General features: G+C 47.0%; 1 protein-coding gene and 1 non-coding gene across 2 annotated transcripts; one reads left to right on the top strand and one right to left on the bottom strand.

Moving 5' to 3' along the window:
- Positions 1-1,002: 1,002 nt before the first annotated feature.
- On the bottom strand, positions 1,003-1,767 carry LOC148169257 (uncharacterized). The gene has a single exon (XM_088043942.1). The coding sequence runs from the start codon at positions 1,744-1,746 to the stop codon at positions 1,003-1,005; it is 744 nt and encodes a 247-aa protein (XP_087900068.1). The 5' UTR covers positions 1,747-1,767.
- A 1,944-nt stretch (positions 1,768-3,711) lies between these two features.
- LOC148169256 (5S ribosomal RNA) lies at positions 3,712-3,831 on the top strand. The gene has a single exon (XR_015770686.1). It is a non-coding gene; the product is annotated as a 5S ribosomal RNA (ribosomal RNA).
- Positions 3,832-18,846: the final 15,015 nt, after the last annotated feature.

Below are 18,846 nucleotides of genomic sequence, written 5' to 3'. Positions count from 1 at the left end.
AGACGGCTCGTAAATCTACCGGTGGCAAGGCACCTAGAAAACAGTTGGCCACGAAGGCGGCCAGAAAAAGCGCTCCCGCCACCGGAGGTGTCAAGAAACCTCACCGTTACAGGCCCGGTACGGTCGCCCTTCGTGAGATTCGTCGTTATCAAAAGAGCACTGAACTTTTGATCCGCAAGCTGCCTTTCCAACGTCTCGTCCGAGAGATCGCCCAAGATTTCAAGACCGATCTCCGTTTCCAAAGTTCGGCCGTGATGGCACTTCAAGAAGCCAGCGAGGCTTATCTCGTCGGCCTCTTCGAAGACACCAACTTGTGCGCCATCCACGCCAAACGTGTCACCATCATGCCGAAAGACATCCAATTGGCGAGACGCATTCGTGGCGAGAGGGCTTAAATTTCCTCCATCCATCCGATCCGACCATCTAGAATTAACAAATTCTTCATCTTCGAAGGTGTTAAAAGAAGAAAAAAAAAATCGGTTCTTTTCAGAACCACAATTATTTTCCAACGAATTGAAAATTTATCGTTCGCGCATGCAACTTTTTGAGATTAAAAAAAAAAAAGTTAGGTTCTGTGATTTATTCACAAAATTCGTACTTACATAAAACGATAAACTTTTGCTTTTTTCTTTCACATTAAATTTTTGTCTTTTTCATTTCATGAAATGTATAAAAAATATTGCCAAATTATCGCCAGTTTCTTTTAACTGAGACTATTTGAAACATTATTATATAATAAAGTTTATCATTCTTTGTAATAACACTGTTTCGACAGTCAAATGAATAGACAAGAAAATCAAATGAAAGTATGTATCTCCTCAACAGAATGTGCATTGTCCAAGCGAATCTTTCGTTCGTTTCTTGAAAATAATTGTGGCCCTGAAAAGGGCCATTTATTTGTATCGATGGTGCCCCTACGTCGATATATACGATCGGAGCACGTTCCCGAAACCACCAGGACGTCGTCGTCGTTGAAAAAATTAAATCATCGTCGTCGACTTTTCACTTCTTTCTCTTGGGTGAAGCGGTTTTTTTCGCTTTGGCGGTGACGGTTTTGGCCGTTTTCGGTTTCGGCGCTTTCGGTTTCTTGGTTGGACCGGCCTTGTTGGATTTCTTCGCTTTCGATGGCGTCTTGGGTTTGACGGGCGATCTGGAGGCGGCGCTGGCTTTCTTTGCGGGAGCGGACGCAGCCTTTCTAGCCTTCGATACGGCGGCAGTTTTCTTAGACTTGGCCGAAGCGGCGGGGGCGGCCTTCTTACCGGCTTTTGAGGCGGATCCTTTTTCGGCGGACGTCGGCGCTGACGCGACGGAACGTTTAGCAACGCCCGTCTTCTTGGATTTCGCCGATGACGACGCGGTCGCAGCGGCAGATCTCTTTTTCGTGGCGGACGGAGCCTTAGCTGCACCGGTGACGGCAGAAGCCAACTTGAACGAACCGGAAGCTCCTTTTCCTTTGGTTTGGACCAACGAACCGGATGCGACGGCGCCCTTAAGGTACTTCTTGATGAAAGGCGCAAATTTTTCCGCGTCGACTTTGTAGTTGGCCGCGACATATTTCTTGATCGCCTGCAACGAAGAACCGCCGCGTTCCTTCAAGCCTTTGATGGCGTTGGTGACCATCTCCGAAGTGGGCGGATGAGAAGGTTTGCTTCTCGGATTTTTGGGCTTCTTCTCCTTCTTCACCGGTGAGGAGCCGGAAGTGGCACCGGCGACCGTCGAAGCTGCTTGATTTTCTACGTCGGCCATATTTTCGTCTATCGCGCGCGCGTTTTTTTCTTTTTATTATAGGTAGGCTTATTCTTCGGTGAAAGAACGAATGAACTTTACAGAACGAATTGGGCGCCAAAGTCAAAGTGTTGGCGCGTTCGAAAACGCGCGGACCGCGGACTAAACGAGAGCCTTCTCGTCGAGTTAGAAAATTCAGTGGGCCTCGAATACAGCTTTCGCGTGATGGCATCGTTCTCTTTACGCGAAGATCACCGCCTCCGGGTGCGGGAACATGAGCGATTCGGTCGGCGATGGCCTCCTGAATAACCTCAAGTTTTCCCGGACGACCAGCCGACCTCCAAAAGCGAACAAGGACCGATCGAACGTCGACTCGAACAAAGACCCTCCGAAACAAGGAGATGACATCCAAGTTCGACGCCGACGTTACGCGTTTTCCACGAATAACAGGAAAGTTCCGCTTTCGACCAGACAAACTTGGAAGCATCCTCTACAAGTTTCACGAACGAATCGGTCGAAAAGTACGTGCGATCTTTTCGAAAATCGCCTCGCAAAGAGACGCAGCACGGATCGGAGCGACGACCGACGAACCTGCAGAGTGTAGGAAAAAAATTCACAAACGGTCGAAGATGACGTCCGAGAAGGTCGAATTTTTTCAAGAACGAAGATAAAACCTTCCCCTTTCGTAGGAGTTGATTTTTGAAAACGATCTTGACGAACAGGTCGGAAAAAAAACGATGTCAATTTCGGACTCGACCATGAGAAACGAATTTGTACGACGAACGGACTTTTCGAACGACTTTTTTCGCAAGATCGACATTTTTTCCTCAAAAATTACCTCACACGACGAAATCCCATCATCGAAACATCACCGAAAACAGTTTTGACGGCGAAATTCTCGTCAATTTAACGAAAATAAAGGGAAAATCAGACGGACCACCGTCGAACATCCAGCGACGGGAACGGACGAGTTTTTTAATTTTTCTTGCCAATTCATTGCGAAAGAAGCAATTTTTCTCGACGAAACCATTTTATAATCATCCAAAAAATACCCAAACACCACAAACCAACAAAAATACGGAAATCTTGCATTGTTTGCATTTTTCAGACACTCTAAATAAAACTACGTCGATGTCGGCGGATTTTCAGTTGGTCGTCGGTCGACAGAAATCCAACGAAATTTTCATTTGTTCTTCTCAAAAACGAAAAACAAACAAATCAACAAAACATTCCCTACTATTAGTCGACATTTCGAGCAGAAACTACGAACGTCGAAAGATTTAAAAAATGAAATATGTAGGTGTGCGTGCGTGCGTACTTACTTGAAACTTTTTTCTTGTTTCATCGTCGCACTGGAACAAATTAAATTTTAATGCAATGTAAACGCGACCACACTTTCGACGAAAACATCTCTATGAATCGAACGACGTCGGAAAAAGAATAAATCGAGAAGAGAACAAATCATGAAACAACACACACCCACCCCGCCCGGCCCGGCCAGAGTGGTGGGAATTTCGATGAATGAACGGACAAAGAAACCAACTCTGTTATCAGTTCTAAGAAAGAAAGCAGGTAGCGGCGGCGGCGAACCTTCGACCGTACTACGGTCAGTTCATGAATTAACCCCGTCCGTTCGGAGTTTATTCATCTCCGGTCCGTGTCGGCGTTTACTTCAAGTGGGTGCTATTTCCATCTAAGCAAGCAAGTGAGTAAGTAAGTTCTCAAATTTTAAATTACGTTAATCGCAAGTGACTCGTTGAGATCGTCAAACGAACAATTTAATTTAACGCCTCATACGAGTTTTTTTTTTTCGTCATTTCGTCGCAAAAAAAAAACTAAAAAACGACTCGCAAAAAAAAATTTTTTTTTTTTTCTTCTTTTAAATCTTGTACATTTTCTGACATGTGTACCATCGAAAAATGTCACATCCAAACGATCGAACAATCACAAAAAATCGTCAACGTACCATCTTGGAAAATTTTACCAGGCAACGACCATACCACGTTGAAAACTACCGGTTCTCGTCCGATCACCGAAGTCAAGCAACGTCGGGCGCGGTCAGTACTTGGATGGGTGACCGCTTGGGAACACCGCGTGCCGTTGTCTCTACTCTTTTCTTTTTTTATTAACATTTCTGATGTCAAACTTTTTTTAAATATATTTTTCACTATTTATATTTTCTCTCAGGAACTTATATAGTATGAAGACGAAAATTTTTAATTCGTTCGAGTTGAATTTGTGGTTCTGAAAAGAACCGATTTTTTTTCTTTTTTTTCCAACCAACTTCCAAGCTGCTCGAGGAGGATTTATTTTGAACTGGTGTATTTGGTGACGGCCTTGGTTCCTTCAGAAACGGCGTGCTTCGCCAATTCACCGGGCAAAAGAAGACGCACCGCCGTCTGGATCTCCCTGCTGGTTATGGTCGAACGTTTGTTGTAATGAGCGAGGCGACTGGCTTCAGCAGCTATACGTTCGAAGATGTCGTTCACGAAACTGTTCATGATAGACATAGCCTTGCTGGAGATACCGGTATCGGGATGGACCTGCTTCAACACCTTGTAAATGTAGATGGCGTAACTCTCCTTCCTCCTGCGCTTCTTTTTCTTGTCGCTCTTCGAGATGTTCTTTTGAGCTTTTCCGGCCTTCTTGGCCGCCTTACCGCTGGTCTTGGGTGGCATTCTCTTCTAGTCGTCGAGTTAAAAAAACGTTTAAAAACAGAAAACGAGACAGACACGACGTGCACGTTACGACGAGTATACTCGATCTAAAACGCCGCACATCATCATTTGGTCTGTGGTTACTTTTTCGTGGTCTCACGATCTTCGTGTTCTTCCACAGTCATGGATCCTTTTCTTCGGTGGTTTTCTTCTTTCTTCTTGTTTTCTTCGGTGGCCTATTGTTTCGGTGGTTTTTCTTCTTTCTTCTTCGGTGGGTCTTGTGTTTCCAGTGTGGGACCTTTTCTTCTTCTTCTTCTTCTTTCTTCTATTCTTCTTCCATTGCGAGTCTTGGCCTCTTGAATCTTCTCGTGGTGGTTTCCTCTGTTTGCTTCCGAATTGTTGGGTTGTCATGTTCTGCTGCCTTCTCGAAGTGCCTCCTGGCGATCTTCTGGATGACATCTTCAATGGGTGGAATCTTCAGGTCGTTGTGGATTTGTTCGTTGGTCATGAACCATGGGGCGTCGATGGCGTTCCTCAGGGTCCTGTTCTGCACGATTTGGAGTTTCTTCTTTCTTCTTTCGTCTGCTTGGTTCCAGGTTGGTGCTCCGTACGTCATGGTGGGCCTAATAACAGAAGTGTAAATACGTATTTTGTTTTCAATACTTACCTTACTCCTCCGGTTGAGGAGTGGGTAGAGTTCCTGGTTGATCCTTTTCGCCTTGATTTCCGCTTCGTTGATGTGCTTCTGGAAGTCAAGTTTTTGGTCCATGGTGATTCCAAGGTACTTGACTTCCGTCTTCCATGGGATGTCTTCTTCGCTGAACTTGATGCTTCTTATTGGTTTGTGCTTCATTGGTCTCTTCGTGAAGATGATTCCGTTGCTCTTCTTCCCGTTGACTTTGATCTTCCATTTTTCTGTCCATTTTTCGATTTCCTCCAGGTGGGTGTTGATCTTCTTGGCGAGTCCTGCGGTGTGTCTTCCTTGGGCCAGGATGGCCGTGTCGTCCGCGAACGTAGCGATGACGGTGTCATCCGTCGTTGGAACGTCCGCGGTGTAGAGCAAATACAGGAGCGGCCCTAGGACAGAACCCTGAGGGACTCCTGCTTTGCTCCACTTCTTGGTGGATTCCTCTTCGTTGACTTTGACCTGAAAACAGCGATTAGTAAGGTACGAGTGGATTAACTTACCGTAGGCCAACGGGATCCGGAAATCGATAAGTTTCCGGACGAGTCCTTGGTGCCAGACTCTGTCGAAGGCCTTTTCGATGTCCAAAAAGACTCCTGTTGTCACTTTTGGGACGTTGAATCCTTGGATGATGAAGTCTGTGATCCTTGTTGTTTGGTGGATGGTTCCGTGTCTTCTTCTGAATCCGTGTTGTTCTTCCGGGATGATTTTTCTTTCTTCAATTACTTCGAGAATTCTTCTTTGGATGACTCGTTCGGCTACCTTGCTCAGACTGGAGAGCAGACTGATGGGTCGGTAGCTGGCGGGGTCCTTCTTCTTCTTTCCTGGTTTGTGGATCATGATGATTCTTGCTTCCTTCCATGCTTCCGGGAACTTCCGGAGACCTAAAATTGCATTGGTTATTTTCAGTAGTGCTTGTTTACCTACCTGTGGCAATTTTTGGATTGCCGTGTTGGTGATTCCGTCCTTTCCCGGAGCTTTCTTCGGGTTGAGGTCCTTGATGATTCTTTCGATTTCTTCTTCGGTTGCTTCATCCATCCTGTACCCTTCTGGTACCTGGAGGTGATGCTGGACGTTCTGGTCGGTTTCCATCTCGAAGTTCCTGTCCTGTGAGGGGTTGTTGGTGAATTGTTCTTCCATCTTCTCCGCGAAAACTTCTGCCTTCTCCCTGTCTTCGTACGCCGTTCCGGTTTCCGTTTCGAGGGGGGGGATTTCTTCTCTTTTCTTCCTCAGTGCTCTTGCCATTCTCCATGGTGGATGATCTTCTTCGTTGAGTTCTTCCATTTTTCTTTCCCACTTCCGGTTTTCTTCTTCCCTGAGAATCCGGCTGAGTTCGTGGTTCCATCTGTTGAGTTCGCTCTTGTCCTGTGGTGCGAGGGTTCTCTGAAACACTTTTTTAGCTTTTCTTTTTTTCTTGACGATCTCTTTGATCTCGTCGCGAACTTTCTCTGGTATTTCATATTGAATCTTACTCGTTTTGGATTTTTCCATCGCTGATTGAATGGCTCCTTCAAGTTTCTTCGTTGCTTCTTCTAGTTCTTCTCCGTTGTTGATGTCGATTTCTTCGATGGTGAAGTTTTCTTCGTACTTGTTCCAGTTGACCTTCTCGATGATCCTTGGTTCTCGCTTTCGGCTTCCGTCCAGCGTCAGCACGATCGGGTTGTGATCGGAACTGAGCTCGTCTTCCACTTCCAGCTTGAACCTTTTGTTGATGTCCTTGATGATTCCGATGTCCAGGATGTCCGGCTGTCCACAGTTTCCAGGCGGGTATCTTGTCGGCTCATCTGTGGAAATAACGGTGAGTGTTCGATTTTCTACGTACCTTAAAAGTTTTCTTCCTTGCGTGTTGGTGATTTTGCTGTTCCAGACGATGTGTTTGGCGTTGAAGTCGCCCATTGCGATCGTCGGTTCCCTCCTTTTGAAGATTTCGTCGAGTTGCTCTTCGTCGATTGGTGCTCCTGGCGGCGAGTAAACCGCGAACAACGCGAGTTTACCGCTCTTCGTGGAGACCACGATTCCGGTTTGTTCCACGTTTTCATTGGCGGCTGTGTTGTTGAGTGGGTGGTGCTGGATGTTCTTCCTGATGAGAATGGCCACACCCCCTCCTTGTCTGTTTTCTCTGTCTTTTCTAAAACAATAAAAATGTTGAAATTTTAAACTGTCCTTACCTGATAGATGGGTCTCATTTAAGAGGGCCACATCTATTTCCTTCTCCTTGAGGAAGAGCTCCAGCTCTTGCTTCTTATTCTTGATCCCATCTGCGTTCCAGGCGGCGATTTTCAAACCGTCCGCCAGTTGTTTCTTCATTTTTTCTTTTTTCTTACTCCCACTCAAAGTGTTCTTCTTAATTCGCGGTCATCCTGATGATGCGACCGATGGTTTTGTGGAATTGGAGGATTTCCTCATCCGTTGGATTTTTAGCCTGAAATTGAATCAATAGAGATGACAGTTCTTCAGCTAACTTACCTGTGTCCGTTTTTGGGGCGGACTTTGATTCCGATTTTTTGGAGGAGTGTGGTTTCTCCTCTTCTTTTTTCTTCCTTTCCTCCTGCTGAATTTCCTTGAGTGTTGGTTGCGGCTTCTTCGGGATTTCGGCCCACTTCTTCGGTTCCCTTGACTTCTCCATTCCTGGCCGCTCGGGACACCTTCTCCAGGCGGAGATGTGCTCTCCCCCGCAGTTGGCGCACTTCGCGGCCGTTGTCCTTTGCTTCGTGCACTCGTGTGTGCTGTGATTGCCGGCGCACTTCATGCAGCGGTATTCTGCAAAGCAGTTCCGCTGCACGTGCCCGAACAATTGGCACCGGTGGCACTGCAGTGCCTCCGTGCGCGCCCTCAGCGCCTCGACGGTGACGCACAGACCTAAAATGTTCCTTTATTATATATCGACTTGTAATCCTTACCAATCTCCACGATGACACACTGTCGTGGTTTCCCTTCTCGATTTTTCATCCGACGGACCATTTCCGCCGGATATCCTTCTTGATGCAATTCTTCTTTGATTTCTTCCTCTGTGACTTCTTGCGGGACTCCTTTGATCACCACCTTCAGTCGCCTTTCTTCCCTGAGTTGGTGAGTGTGGAATTCCTGGCCTTCTTCCTTCAGGAACCGGTACATTGCCCGGTAATCCTGTACCGTTTCCGGCTGGATTTTGATTCCTTCCCTCGTTGACGTTGCCTTCGTCCAGTTTATGTGCTTCCTTTTGAGAGCGGCGCAAACTCTCGTCCACTTCGTTCGGTCTCTTAAAATGATCGGTGTAGTATTTTGTCCAGAATTATCACCTACCTTATTCCGGCGCGGTTCGTCCTCTTTTGTTTCCTTTTCTTCGGTCTTCTCGTTTTCCGGTTCGTCTTGATGGTCGTCGTTGCGGAGTTTTTCGAAGATGTTCTTCGTCTCCACGGGTTTGGGGGTTTTCGGAGTCGATCTTTTCGACGTTCTTTTGGGGTTTTCGTACCCTTCTTCTTGTTCTTCCTTCGATTGTCTCTTCTTTCCTTTCTTCTTGGCTTCACCCTCTTCGCGGACTTCCACGTCCATTTCCGGGTCGGAGTCGATGGGGGCCGAATTGGGTTGGGGCTCAGACGTTGACGGGGCACCCATTGCGACGAGAAATTCCCGACGCATGGCGATCACTTCCATCAAGCGATCCAAGGTGTCCACCGTCATGGTGTTGAGGTCCCAGGTACCAGATGCGGCCATTTCGAAAAAGCTTTGGAGATTTGTGGCTTCGAGCGAATTCACAAGTGATGTTCTCAGCACGACAGGTCGTCAGAGAATAACGCCGCACACCTAAAATCCCTCTATTTATAACGAGCGAGCGACAAACAGGCGCTCCGCCTTAGTTCGTCGTTCGACCATTGCCCTAACGAGATGGCGCTGTACCGACCATATAAATTTCTAGCCTTCTCCGCGTTCGGCATTCTTGAAGTGTTCTCTGAGTACGCATCATCGCGCTCCGTCGATGAGTACTCACAACCTTCGTCCTCGCGCCGTGAAAAGTGCAACCTCGAGTTCAAGTGCCAGTGGTGCAAGTGCCAGTGGTGCAAGTTCAACAAACCATCAAACATCATCCGGTAAGTCTGATTTTACCGGAAACAAGACCCCAACCCCACCCAGCTCTCCTCCTCGGGAGAGAGCATTCTCGTTCTCTTCTAATAACTCCATAATAATGTCATCCTCCCAAAATGTGTACCCCTTCAGGTACACAATCCGAAACATCCCTCAGGCTTTCTCCACACAAAAAACCTTCTACGGACTCCTCACAACGTCCCTGCTTGTCAAGGACATTTCCAAACTTGTGGTTAACTGGAACCGCACAGCGCTCCTAGTTACCACCAAAGCCCTTCCGGCAAACTTCCAATCCCATCTCTGCACTGCCACCGCCTGCCCGACCATTTCAATCGTGCAAGTGCACCGAAAGCTTTCAGCACAACCAGCCCCCCCAAATGCCCCCAAAATTCCGCAAATGTCAATCGTCATTAAAGACATCCAGGACGACATCGACAACGATGAAGTCTTAAACGCCATCCGTGACCTCCATCTCCAATGCTCTAATGTCTGGCGCATCCGTTCCAGACAGACGGGCAACTTTTGTAATCTTCTCCGTGTCCTAACAACCTCCACCGCCACAGTTGACTTCCTCCTCAAGGAAGGAATCATCCTTTTCGGTAAGCGCTATCAGTGCGAGCCTTCCAAAGCCCCCCAAAAACCCGCTCCTCTTCAGTGTACCAAGTGCTTCCAGCTTGGGCACGCCGCCTCCTCCTGCCACAACAAGTTGGCCTGTCCTAAATGCCCCGAAAGCCATCCGTCCAACAAGTGTCCTTCTGACACAATCACCTGTCTCCTCTGCAAAGGAGACCACCCCGCCTGGTCACAAAAATGCCCTAAAATCAAAGACGCGGTCGTCACCTGCGACACGCCCGTCGCCCCAACCATCATCTTGCTGCCCCCACCTGAGTTCGCAGACCCCGAACCCCAATGCATTTCTGTGCGTCAAACCATCACTTTTGTCACCAAAATGCTCTACGACCTGTTTCCGCATCAACGATCCAAAGTCGCAGAACTCGTCGAGTCTGCGTCAAAAACCGTCCTCCGCACCAAAACCCGCATTAACCATGTGGGTCAGCGGATCTACTTCTCCTTTGAGTAGATTCGCCCCCACGTCTCGTCCCAACACCCGTTGCAATGCCTCCCATTGCGACCTCCCCCGTCTTTCCCGGCGGGGGCCCCCTTCCTAACAGCGTGAATATCGCCACGGTTAACGTCTCCGGAATCAACAGAAAACTCAACGCCGTCAAACACTTTATTGAATCAGACTCAATCAAAATCTTGTCTATCACCGAAACTCATTCCGACAACGCGATTAAAGTCAAAAAATTTTCTTGTTACCATAAACCGCCAACTAACCGTTTTCACGGCTCCGCGCTTCTTGTTTCAACGGACTTTCAATCAGTAAAACATCAACTTCCTGACAACCTATCCTCTTTAGAACTCGTTGCCGCCGACGTCAAGTTAAATAATCACACTATCACCATTTTTTCGTATTATAATCAGCCTAACAACCGCGTCTCTTCTGAACTTTTTAACTATGCTTCACATCTTCCATTTTCAATTATAAGGGGCGACTTTAACGCCAGACACACAGACTTCGGAGACCACGCAACCAACCTTAACGGCAGACTTCTTTCTCAATTAATTAGCGAATTCCCTTTTTACCGTCTCAAAAATCAAAACCCCACTTTCATTTCTCATCAAGGTTGCTCCATTATTGACCACATTCTTATTTCTGAAAACCTAATTCACTTATTCGACAGCGAAACCTCAATAGGCACCACCGTAACTTCAGACCATTTTCCACTAATTGCTAATTTCTTAACTAATGGCCCTCAGCCGGCGCCGGAAATTACCAAAATCTTCAATTACAAAAACGCAAATTGGGAACTTTTCCGAGCAGAACTTAATACTACCCTTCCACTCATTACCGCAGTAAATTCTCAGGTAGAAATCGACCATCAAGTAGAGTCATTAACTTCAGCCATCACTTCAGCCAAACTTAAAGCCATTAAGATTAAATCCATTCCGAAGGACAAAACCCCTCTACCTGCGCGTATTCTAAGACTAATTAAAGAAAAACGTAAAATCTACCGCGACTTTGTCAGAACCCGCGACCCCTTTCTTAAAACCCTTATCAATAAACTCAGTGCCAAAATCCGCCGCGACATCAATCAATTCAAAGAGGAAACTTGGGTCAAAACCTGCGAATCTTTAGATTACCGTGACGGTAAAGCATTTTGGTCAAAATTCAAAGCAATTTCTGGTCAACTTTCTAAACCTAATCAAAATCTAATCGAAGGCCCCAACGTTTACCACTCTTCCCAAGACAAAGCCGAGTGCTTTGCCAATCTTCTCGAACAAATCCATCAAGTCCCCGACGACCCCCATTTCAATCAACCCTTTTTCGAAAAAGTCTCTGCCAACATTCAAACCATGCGCGATATTCCACTAATCGAACCCCTTCCATATCCCCACAACGACGAGCACTTAACCGACCCAGTAACAGTTCGCGAAGTAAAATCGATCATTTTCAATTTAAAAACCACCAAAGCTCCGGGCCCCGATCAGATTAAACCTATCATTTTGAAAAATTTACCAGACTCTGGCTTTCTTGCATTAACCGCCATTTTTAACAATTGTTTAACTAATCTTTATTTTCCAACCGCGTGGAAACTAGCGAATACGATCATGATTTTAAAACCGGGAAAACCTATTTCAGACCCTAAGTCATATCGCCCTATTTCACTACTTAATATCCTAGGCAAAATCTTTGAACGCGTTTTAACTAACAGACTTAAAATCATTCTCGAAACTCATAACTTGCTTCCGCAACAACAATTCGGCTTTAGATCAGAACGTAGCACTCAAAATCCTTTAGTAGACTTGCAAACCGACATCATCAGACACGCCAACCTTGGAGAGTGCACCGTAGGTGCCTTTTTGGACATCGAAAGAGCATTTGACAAGGTCTGGCACGACGGTCTGGTGCAAAAACTCATCAATCTCGGAATCAATCTTAAATTCACAAAGCTCATCGTCTCCTATCTCACCAACCGATCCTGCAGGATCAAATTCAACGACGCCTTTTCTAACACCTTTACACTAAAGGCCGGAGTCCCACAAGGCTCCGTCCTGTCACCTTTGTTGTACATTATATACTGCAGTGATTTTCCAATTTCAGATTCCCTCCGGACCAAAACGAGGTTGTTTGCTGACGATTCGGCAATCTGGTCTAGCCACCGGAGCGCTGAAAAGGCTTCAGACATCCTCCAGAAAGAACTTCATCGAGTCGAAAAATGGACAAACACCTGGAGAGTGAAAACCAACCCTACCAAATGTCAATCCATCTGCTTCACCTACCCCAAAGCCCAGAAACAACGTCTCAACTTTAAACTCAACACACGGCTAACTATAAACAATCAATCTCTTACTCAAACTAATTCTCTCACTTACTTAGGTATCACTTTCTCTTCTACTTGTACCCTTAACGAGGACCTGAAAAGGACGATGAAGAAAGCACGCAATCGATCAAACCTTTTGTATCGCATTCGCGGCCGGATTCGGGGCTGCAGCTCAGAAACTCTACACCACACGTACAAACTTTTCATACGCCCTATCTTTGAATACAGATCTCTGCTTTACGCCTCGCTCTCTAACCGCATGCTCTTTAAAGTTTCTTCCTTCGAACGCCACACACTTAGACTAATCTTCCGACTTGACCGCGAATTTTCATCTAACGACTTGCATAAACACACTAAAACTACTCCCATTACTGATCGTTTCACTAAACTCCGCATTCGCTACATAACACGCACGCTTGCTAGTAACAATAACCCTCTTGCCATTCAAACTTTGCACACATCTTACAAGCTTCCTACTAAAAACCGCATGATTAACGCTATTCCCAAAAAACCTGCTGTCAAGCAGAAACACCTTCCCACAGCACTTCTCTCAGCATCTTTCCCTAACCTACCCGCAGCTCTCCAGGAGCTGGTCGAAGACACACCCATCTCGATGAGATGAAGAGGTCCTTTCCTAGGACGAGACCACTTCCCTCCTTCTCTTTCTCTTCCAGGTTTCTCTTTCAGTTTCGAAATCCTCAGATGATCATCAGGTTACCCACGAAGAGTTCCAGGATTCCCATGAAAAGCTCAAGGATACCCACGAAGAGTCCCAGGATTTCCACAGACTCCCAGGACACCCATGAAAAGCTCCAGGAACCCCATGAAAAATCCCAGGAAACCCACGAAGAGTTCACTTTCTTCTTCTGCTTCTCTACCTTTTCAAATTTCCATTTATTTTTAATTCCTAGTTATTTTTCAAATACATTTTGTAGTCATATTTAAGAACCAATTTTATATAAAATAAGTCTTAGTATTGTTCACTAAAATACCAGGTCCGCCGAAAAGGCCAACAGCCTCACCAGCGGCCAAATAAACTGTAATATCTTAAGTACTCGATGTAAATACCATTACTATACTTGAATAAAATGTATTTTGACTTGACGCGTTCGGCATTTATTTCAAGCCGTACGTTTGTCAGTGCGCTTCGTGTCAGTCGCAGTAGGTGTTTTGCTGTTTATATCGTATAACAACATGTCCGGAAGAGGAAAAGGAGGTAAAGTGAAGGGAAAGGCGAAGTCTCGTTCCAGTCGTGCCGGACTTCAGTTTCCCGTCGGCAGAATTCATCGTCTTCTGCGTAAAGGAAACTACGCCGAAAGAGTGGGTGCAGGTGCTCCCGTTTATTTGGCGGCCGTAATGGAATATCTAGCCGCCGAAGTTCTCGAATTGGCAGGAAACGCCGCCAGAGATAACAAGAAAACCCGTATCATTCCGAGACATCTTCAATTGGCTATAAGGAACGACGAGGAGTTAAACAAGCTCCTTTCCGGCGTTACCATCGCCCAAGGCGGTGTCTTGCCCAACATCCAGGCGGTGTTGTTGCCCAAGAAGACCGAAAAGAAGCCTTAAATTTAATTCTTCGCCGCCGTCATCTCGAACGAAAAACAAAAACTTTTCTAAAAACCATCTTCACATCGGCCCTTCTCAGGGCCAAAAATTCAACTCGAACGAATTGATTTTTTCGCCAAAATACAACAACCTATGAGAATCATGTTAAAAAGTCTTTTAGATATTTTAAAGTTAAACCGATCAACTAATTCATTAAACGAACGTAGACTGAACGGAAGATTTTCGATTACATTCAACCAAGAAAGATGATTTTTACGACTTTTCATCGTAATTTTTAGAAAAATTCAATGCCCGACTAAAGCACGAACTCGACAACTCTATCTATAATAATTTATTGATTATCTAATTCAAGAAACATTCCGATTCGTCGTAAATTTCTTCACATTTCGCACATTAATCTGTTAAGAACATACACACACACACACCGGTCGCCTATACGTGCTCTCCGTCTCGATAATTTCTTGCAGCAGCAGTCGTCAGCGGTGAGCCGTAATACTACAATCAATCGTTTTATTTGCTATGAGATTTTGTTTCAAGTCACGTCTGAGGAGAGTAACTCTACCCCATATTGGACATAACCTCAAATATACTCTTCGTGGCAAAAACGTTCTTTTAACGATGGTCATTCTAACCTAAAACTGCTGTCAAAATTGTCAAAGTCGCCGCCTGGATCACAAATTAAAATGATCACTCACTCCGTACGATTTTCATTTCGATTTGAAGACAAACACACAATTGAGCAACATATTTAATTCGTTTGATTTATTTTGTGGTTCTGAAAAGAACCGTTTTTTTTTGTTTGTTTGTTTGCTTGCCTGCGGGGGGTTTGTTGTTATTCCTCTGAGGATGCGGATACACGTCATAAAATGATAAAATTAACCGCCGAAACCGTAAAGGGTACGACCTTGACGTTTCAGGGCGTAGACGACGTCCATGGCGGTGACGGTCTTACGTTTTGCGTGTTCGGTGTAAGTTACGGCGTCACGGATGACGTTCTCGAGGAAGACCTTCAACACACCTCTGGTTTCTTCGTAGATGAGACCGGAAATACGTTTCACACCACCACGACGAGCCAATCTTCTGATCGCCGGTTTCGTTATACCTTGGATGTTATCGCGTAGAACTTTGCGATGACGTTTGGCGCCACCTTTTCCCAATCCTTTGCCACCTTTACCACGACCGGTCATCTTGATAAAATTAGGAAATTCTTCGTACAAAACGACGTAGCTTCGACCAAGTTCGTTATGGAACTAACGTCAAAATTTCATTCCGCGGGACTATTTATAAGTTACGGCAGCTCCACCTCGCGTTAAAAACGAATCCACCAATGGCGTCACCGTATGACTCATCGAGTTTATAAAACGGCCGTTGGCGCGACGAAAATTTTCACTCTGAGTCCAGCATCGGAACGAGTAGGGTCACGCCTTCTTGTTTCCTTCAGCGATCCAGAACTTCCATTCGAGGCATTCGCAGCGAAACAAATCGTGCTTTTCAGCGCATAACCAGTGCTTTTCAGCGCAAACAAATCGTGCTTTTCAGCACCACAAAGACGTGCTTTTCAGCGCATCGCAAATCATTAATGAGATAAAAGCTCAATTAATAAAAAATTCCTGACTTCCCAAAGTCCCGACACATGAAAATAAAATTCATGTTGGGTGACTCCGCCCACCCGTCACAAATTAATTTTCGCCCAATTTGAGACACGAATTAAAATTCGCATCGCACCTGGACAGAAGAAAATTCCACGAAGTCCGCCCAATCCCGAAGATGGCTGGGACGCTGTCCCTCGAAGAAACGGTGGCGAAAGCCGTCGCGGACTTGGGGGAAAAATTGCGAGCCGAACTGCTTGAGTCGCTGGTGAACGGAGTCTTTTCAGACATCCGTCGCGACCTCATCGATGCGGTTCTCCAGGCACGACCGCAATCCCCCGCTGTCCTTCCTCCACCAACGGACGAAGAAAAAGCGGAGAAGAAGAAGAAGAAATCGAAGAAATCGAAGAAACCGAAGAAGCAGGCACCCGAACCGATGGAAACGGCTGGCCAATCAGCAACGGCTGAGACAGCTGTTCCATCGACGTCCGCTGACGTCTCGACGCCGCTATTCCCCGAAAAGACCTCTGAGGAGGTGTTAGTAGGCGGCGGCGTCCCAGAGGCCGACGCGTCAATGGAACTGGTTTTCTCCTTTTCGGAGGAATCGGAACCTGAAGAGGAACAATTCACGACCGTTCTAAGCCGAAAGGCCAAAAAACGAAGAGTGGTTGTTTCAGAGAGCGAGGAGGACGACGAACGCGAGGCGCAATTGTCGACGAAGGCCCTTTCTAGGAACTTCAAGTCGGCTAAAAAGCCCCAAAAGGTCGTCCCCGAATCTCGCGACCAAAACATGACTTCGGATCGTCTGGAGAAAATCCCACCGGTGATTCTCCACAGGGACGAAATAACGAAGTCGTGGAATGAGGTCTCCACACTTCTTCGGAGTCACACCATCAGCTACACCAAGGCAAAAGCGGTCGTGGGTGGAATAAGAATCCAGCCAAGTACTGTCAACGATTTCCGTCGCATGACGAAATTGTTCGACGTGGAAAAGCTGCCTTTCCACTCCTTTTCGCTGAAAAGCGAAAAACCGTTGAAAGTCGTCCTACGTGGAGTCTCGTCAATGGCTGACATAAAGTCGGTCGAACAAGAACTCCTGGGGCGCGGATTCGCCGTGGGCAAATGCTCACGCATGATGGCGAATAAAAAACCGCTGGACATGGTCGTAGTCGAGGTTCCACGTGAACATCGGCACATTTACGACCTAACGACGGTTCAAGGCCTCCAGGTGACGACAGAGCCGCTGAAGAAGCGCCGGTCTAACGGCCAGTGCTTCCGTTGCCAGCAGTGGGGTCACTCACAGCGCGGCTGTCACGCTACCACCAGGTGCGTGAAATGCGCTGGACCCCATGTCTCTCGAGAATGCGATGGCAAAAACCCAAAGAAATGTGCGAATTGCGGAGGTTCGCACCCGGCTAATTTTAGGGGCTGTCCCAAGCATCCCAATGCGGGATCGGACAAACCCCAAGTCGCCACTCCCACCGTGGCGGCGCCAAAGAAGCCGGTACCAGCAAGGGGCATCCCCGAAGCGTCGAAACCAAAAGTGGAGACCGGGAAACCCGCTAAATCTGCTGCAAAGCAGGTTAAAAGCGGAACTCCAGGTCCACTCAAGGTGACGCCGCCCCCGAAGGCTCACAAGGGACAGTCCTCTGCCACAGACTCCAACTCCATGGAGATAGTGGCGCGGACAATTGGCGAGATGTGGAGCGACTTCGCAGCCACTAAACCAAGTCCCGACAGGTTAACGCGCTTTAAAAAGCAGACAGACCAGCTGATGGAAATTTTAAGCCAGGCATTGCATGGTTAGAAAAATTAAGCCGGAGTCACTGCAGGTGGTCGTTTGGAATGCCAACGGCCTCCGACACAAGCGCAACGACCTAGAGCGTTTCGCAACGGATGTCCAGGCGGATATTCTTTTAATTTCGGAGACACATCTGCGACCAGCAGATAATCCAAAATTGAGAAATTTCGTCCTGTACAGAAATGACAGACAAAACGGCGGAGGTGGAGGAACCGCTGTTTACGTCAAAAATTCGATCGATCACAATGAGATTGCGACTCCGCAACTGGAACGATTGGAGGTGACTGGCATCGCCGTACACACAGCAAACGCTGGTACGCTGAAATTGTACGCCGCCTATGCACCACCCTCTCGACTCCTGGAGTCTGATCTGGAGGAGATCTTCGACAATGACGGCGGCGCTACCGTATTGGCTGGGGACCTGAATGCCAAGCATCCCACTTGGAACAGTCGGGTCACAAATGTCAAAGGACGGTTGCTGCACAGATTTGTCGATCAGCGGGACATGGTAGTTCTTGGACCGGAGGAGCCGACCCATTTCGGGCATGTCGGCCGACCTGACGTCCTAGACATCGCAGTCCTGAAAGATGTCGTCCACCAGACGAGAATCCAAGTGATCGGCGGCGAGTTGGACTCGGATCATGACCCGGTGATTCTTCACCTGGGGCGTGAAGACGAGATGGACCCGCCGGCAGAATACGACAAAGTTAACTGGCAACTTTTCAAGGAGTCATTAGCTACCAGAGTCGGTCCAGTGCCGCGGATTTGGGTGAAGGAGGATATCGATCTAGCTATCGAAAACCTCGAGAGCCGCGTCCGAGAGGCGAAAACTGACGCTACGACCACGGTGTCTCTAAGAACACGTCGTGACGGCCTACCGCCAGACATTCGAGACCTAGTGCGAAATCGAAACCGAGCTAGAAGGCGGTACCGCCGCACCCTAGCTCCAGTAGATCGAGCCGATGTGAATCGTTTGTGTGCGGAAGTCAGACGGAGACTTCAGGAGTACCGTAACAGTAAATGGTGCCAAAAACTCGAAGAGTTGACCACGGAGGACTGTTCATTGTGGAGAATGACCAAAGTCCTTCGAAATCAGCGCAAGCCGCTTCCTCCAATTCACGGTGAAGACGGAGTCGTCTACACAGATGAGGAGAAAGCTGAGGCTTTTGCGCTAAATCTTGAACGACAATGCAGCCCCAATTGGGAGCATGCAGACCCTGACTTTGTCGAACTGATCGAAAGATGCGTCGAAAGACGTCTCAACCAAGTGCGCGCTCCTGAGATTCGACCAGTTTCTCCAGCAGAAGTACGGTCGATGATCAAAAAACTGAAAGTCAGAAAGGCCCCAGGTCCTGATGGCATCAGCAACAAG

Source organism: Gnatocerus cornutus, chromosome 8 (genome assembly GCF_029298725.1).
Source record: "Gnatocerus cornutus isolate USDA-ARS CGAHR chromosome 8, icGnaCorn1.1, whole genome shotgun sequence".
NCBI lineage: Eukaryota > Metazoa > Arthropoda > Insecta > Coleoptera > Tenebrionidae > Gnatocerus > Gnatocerus cornutus.
This window is presented reverse-complemented; position numbering and strand designations above follow the sequence as displayed.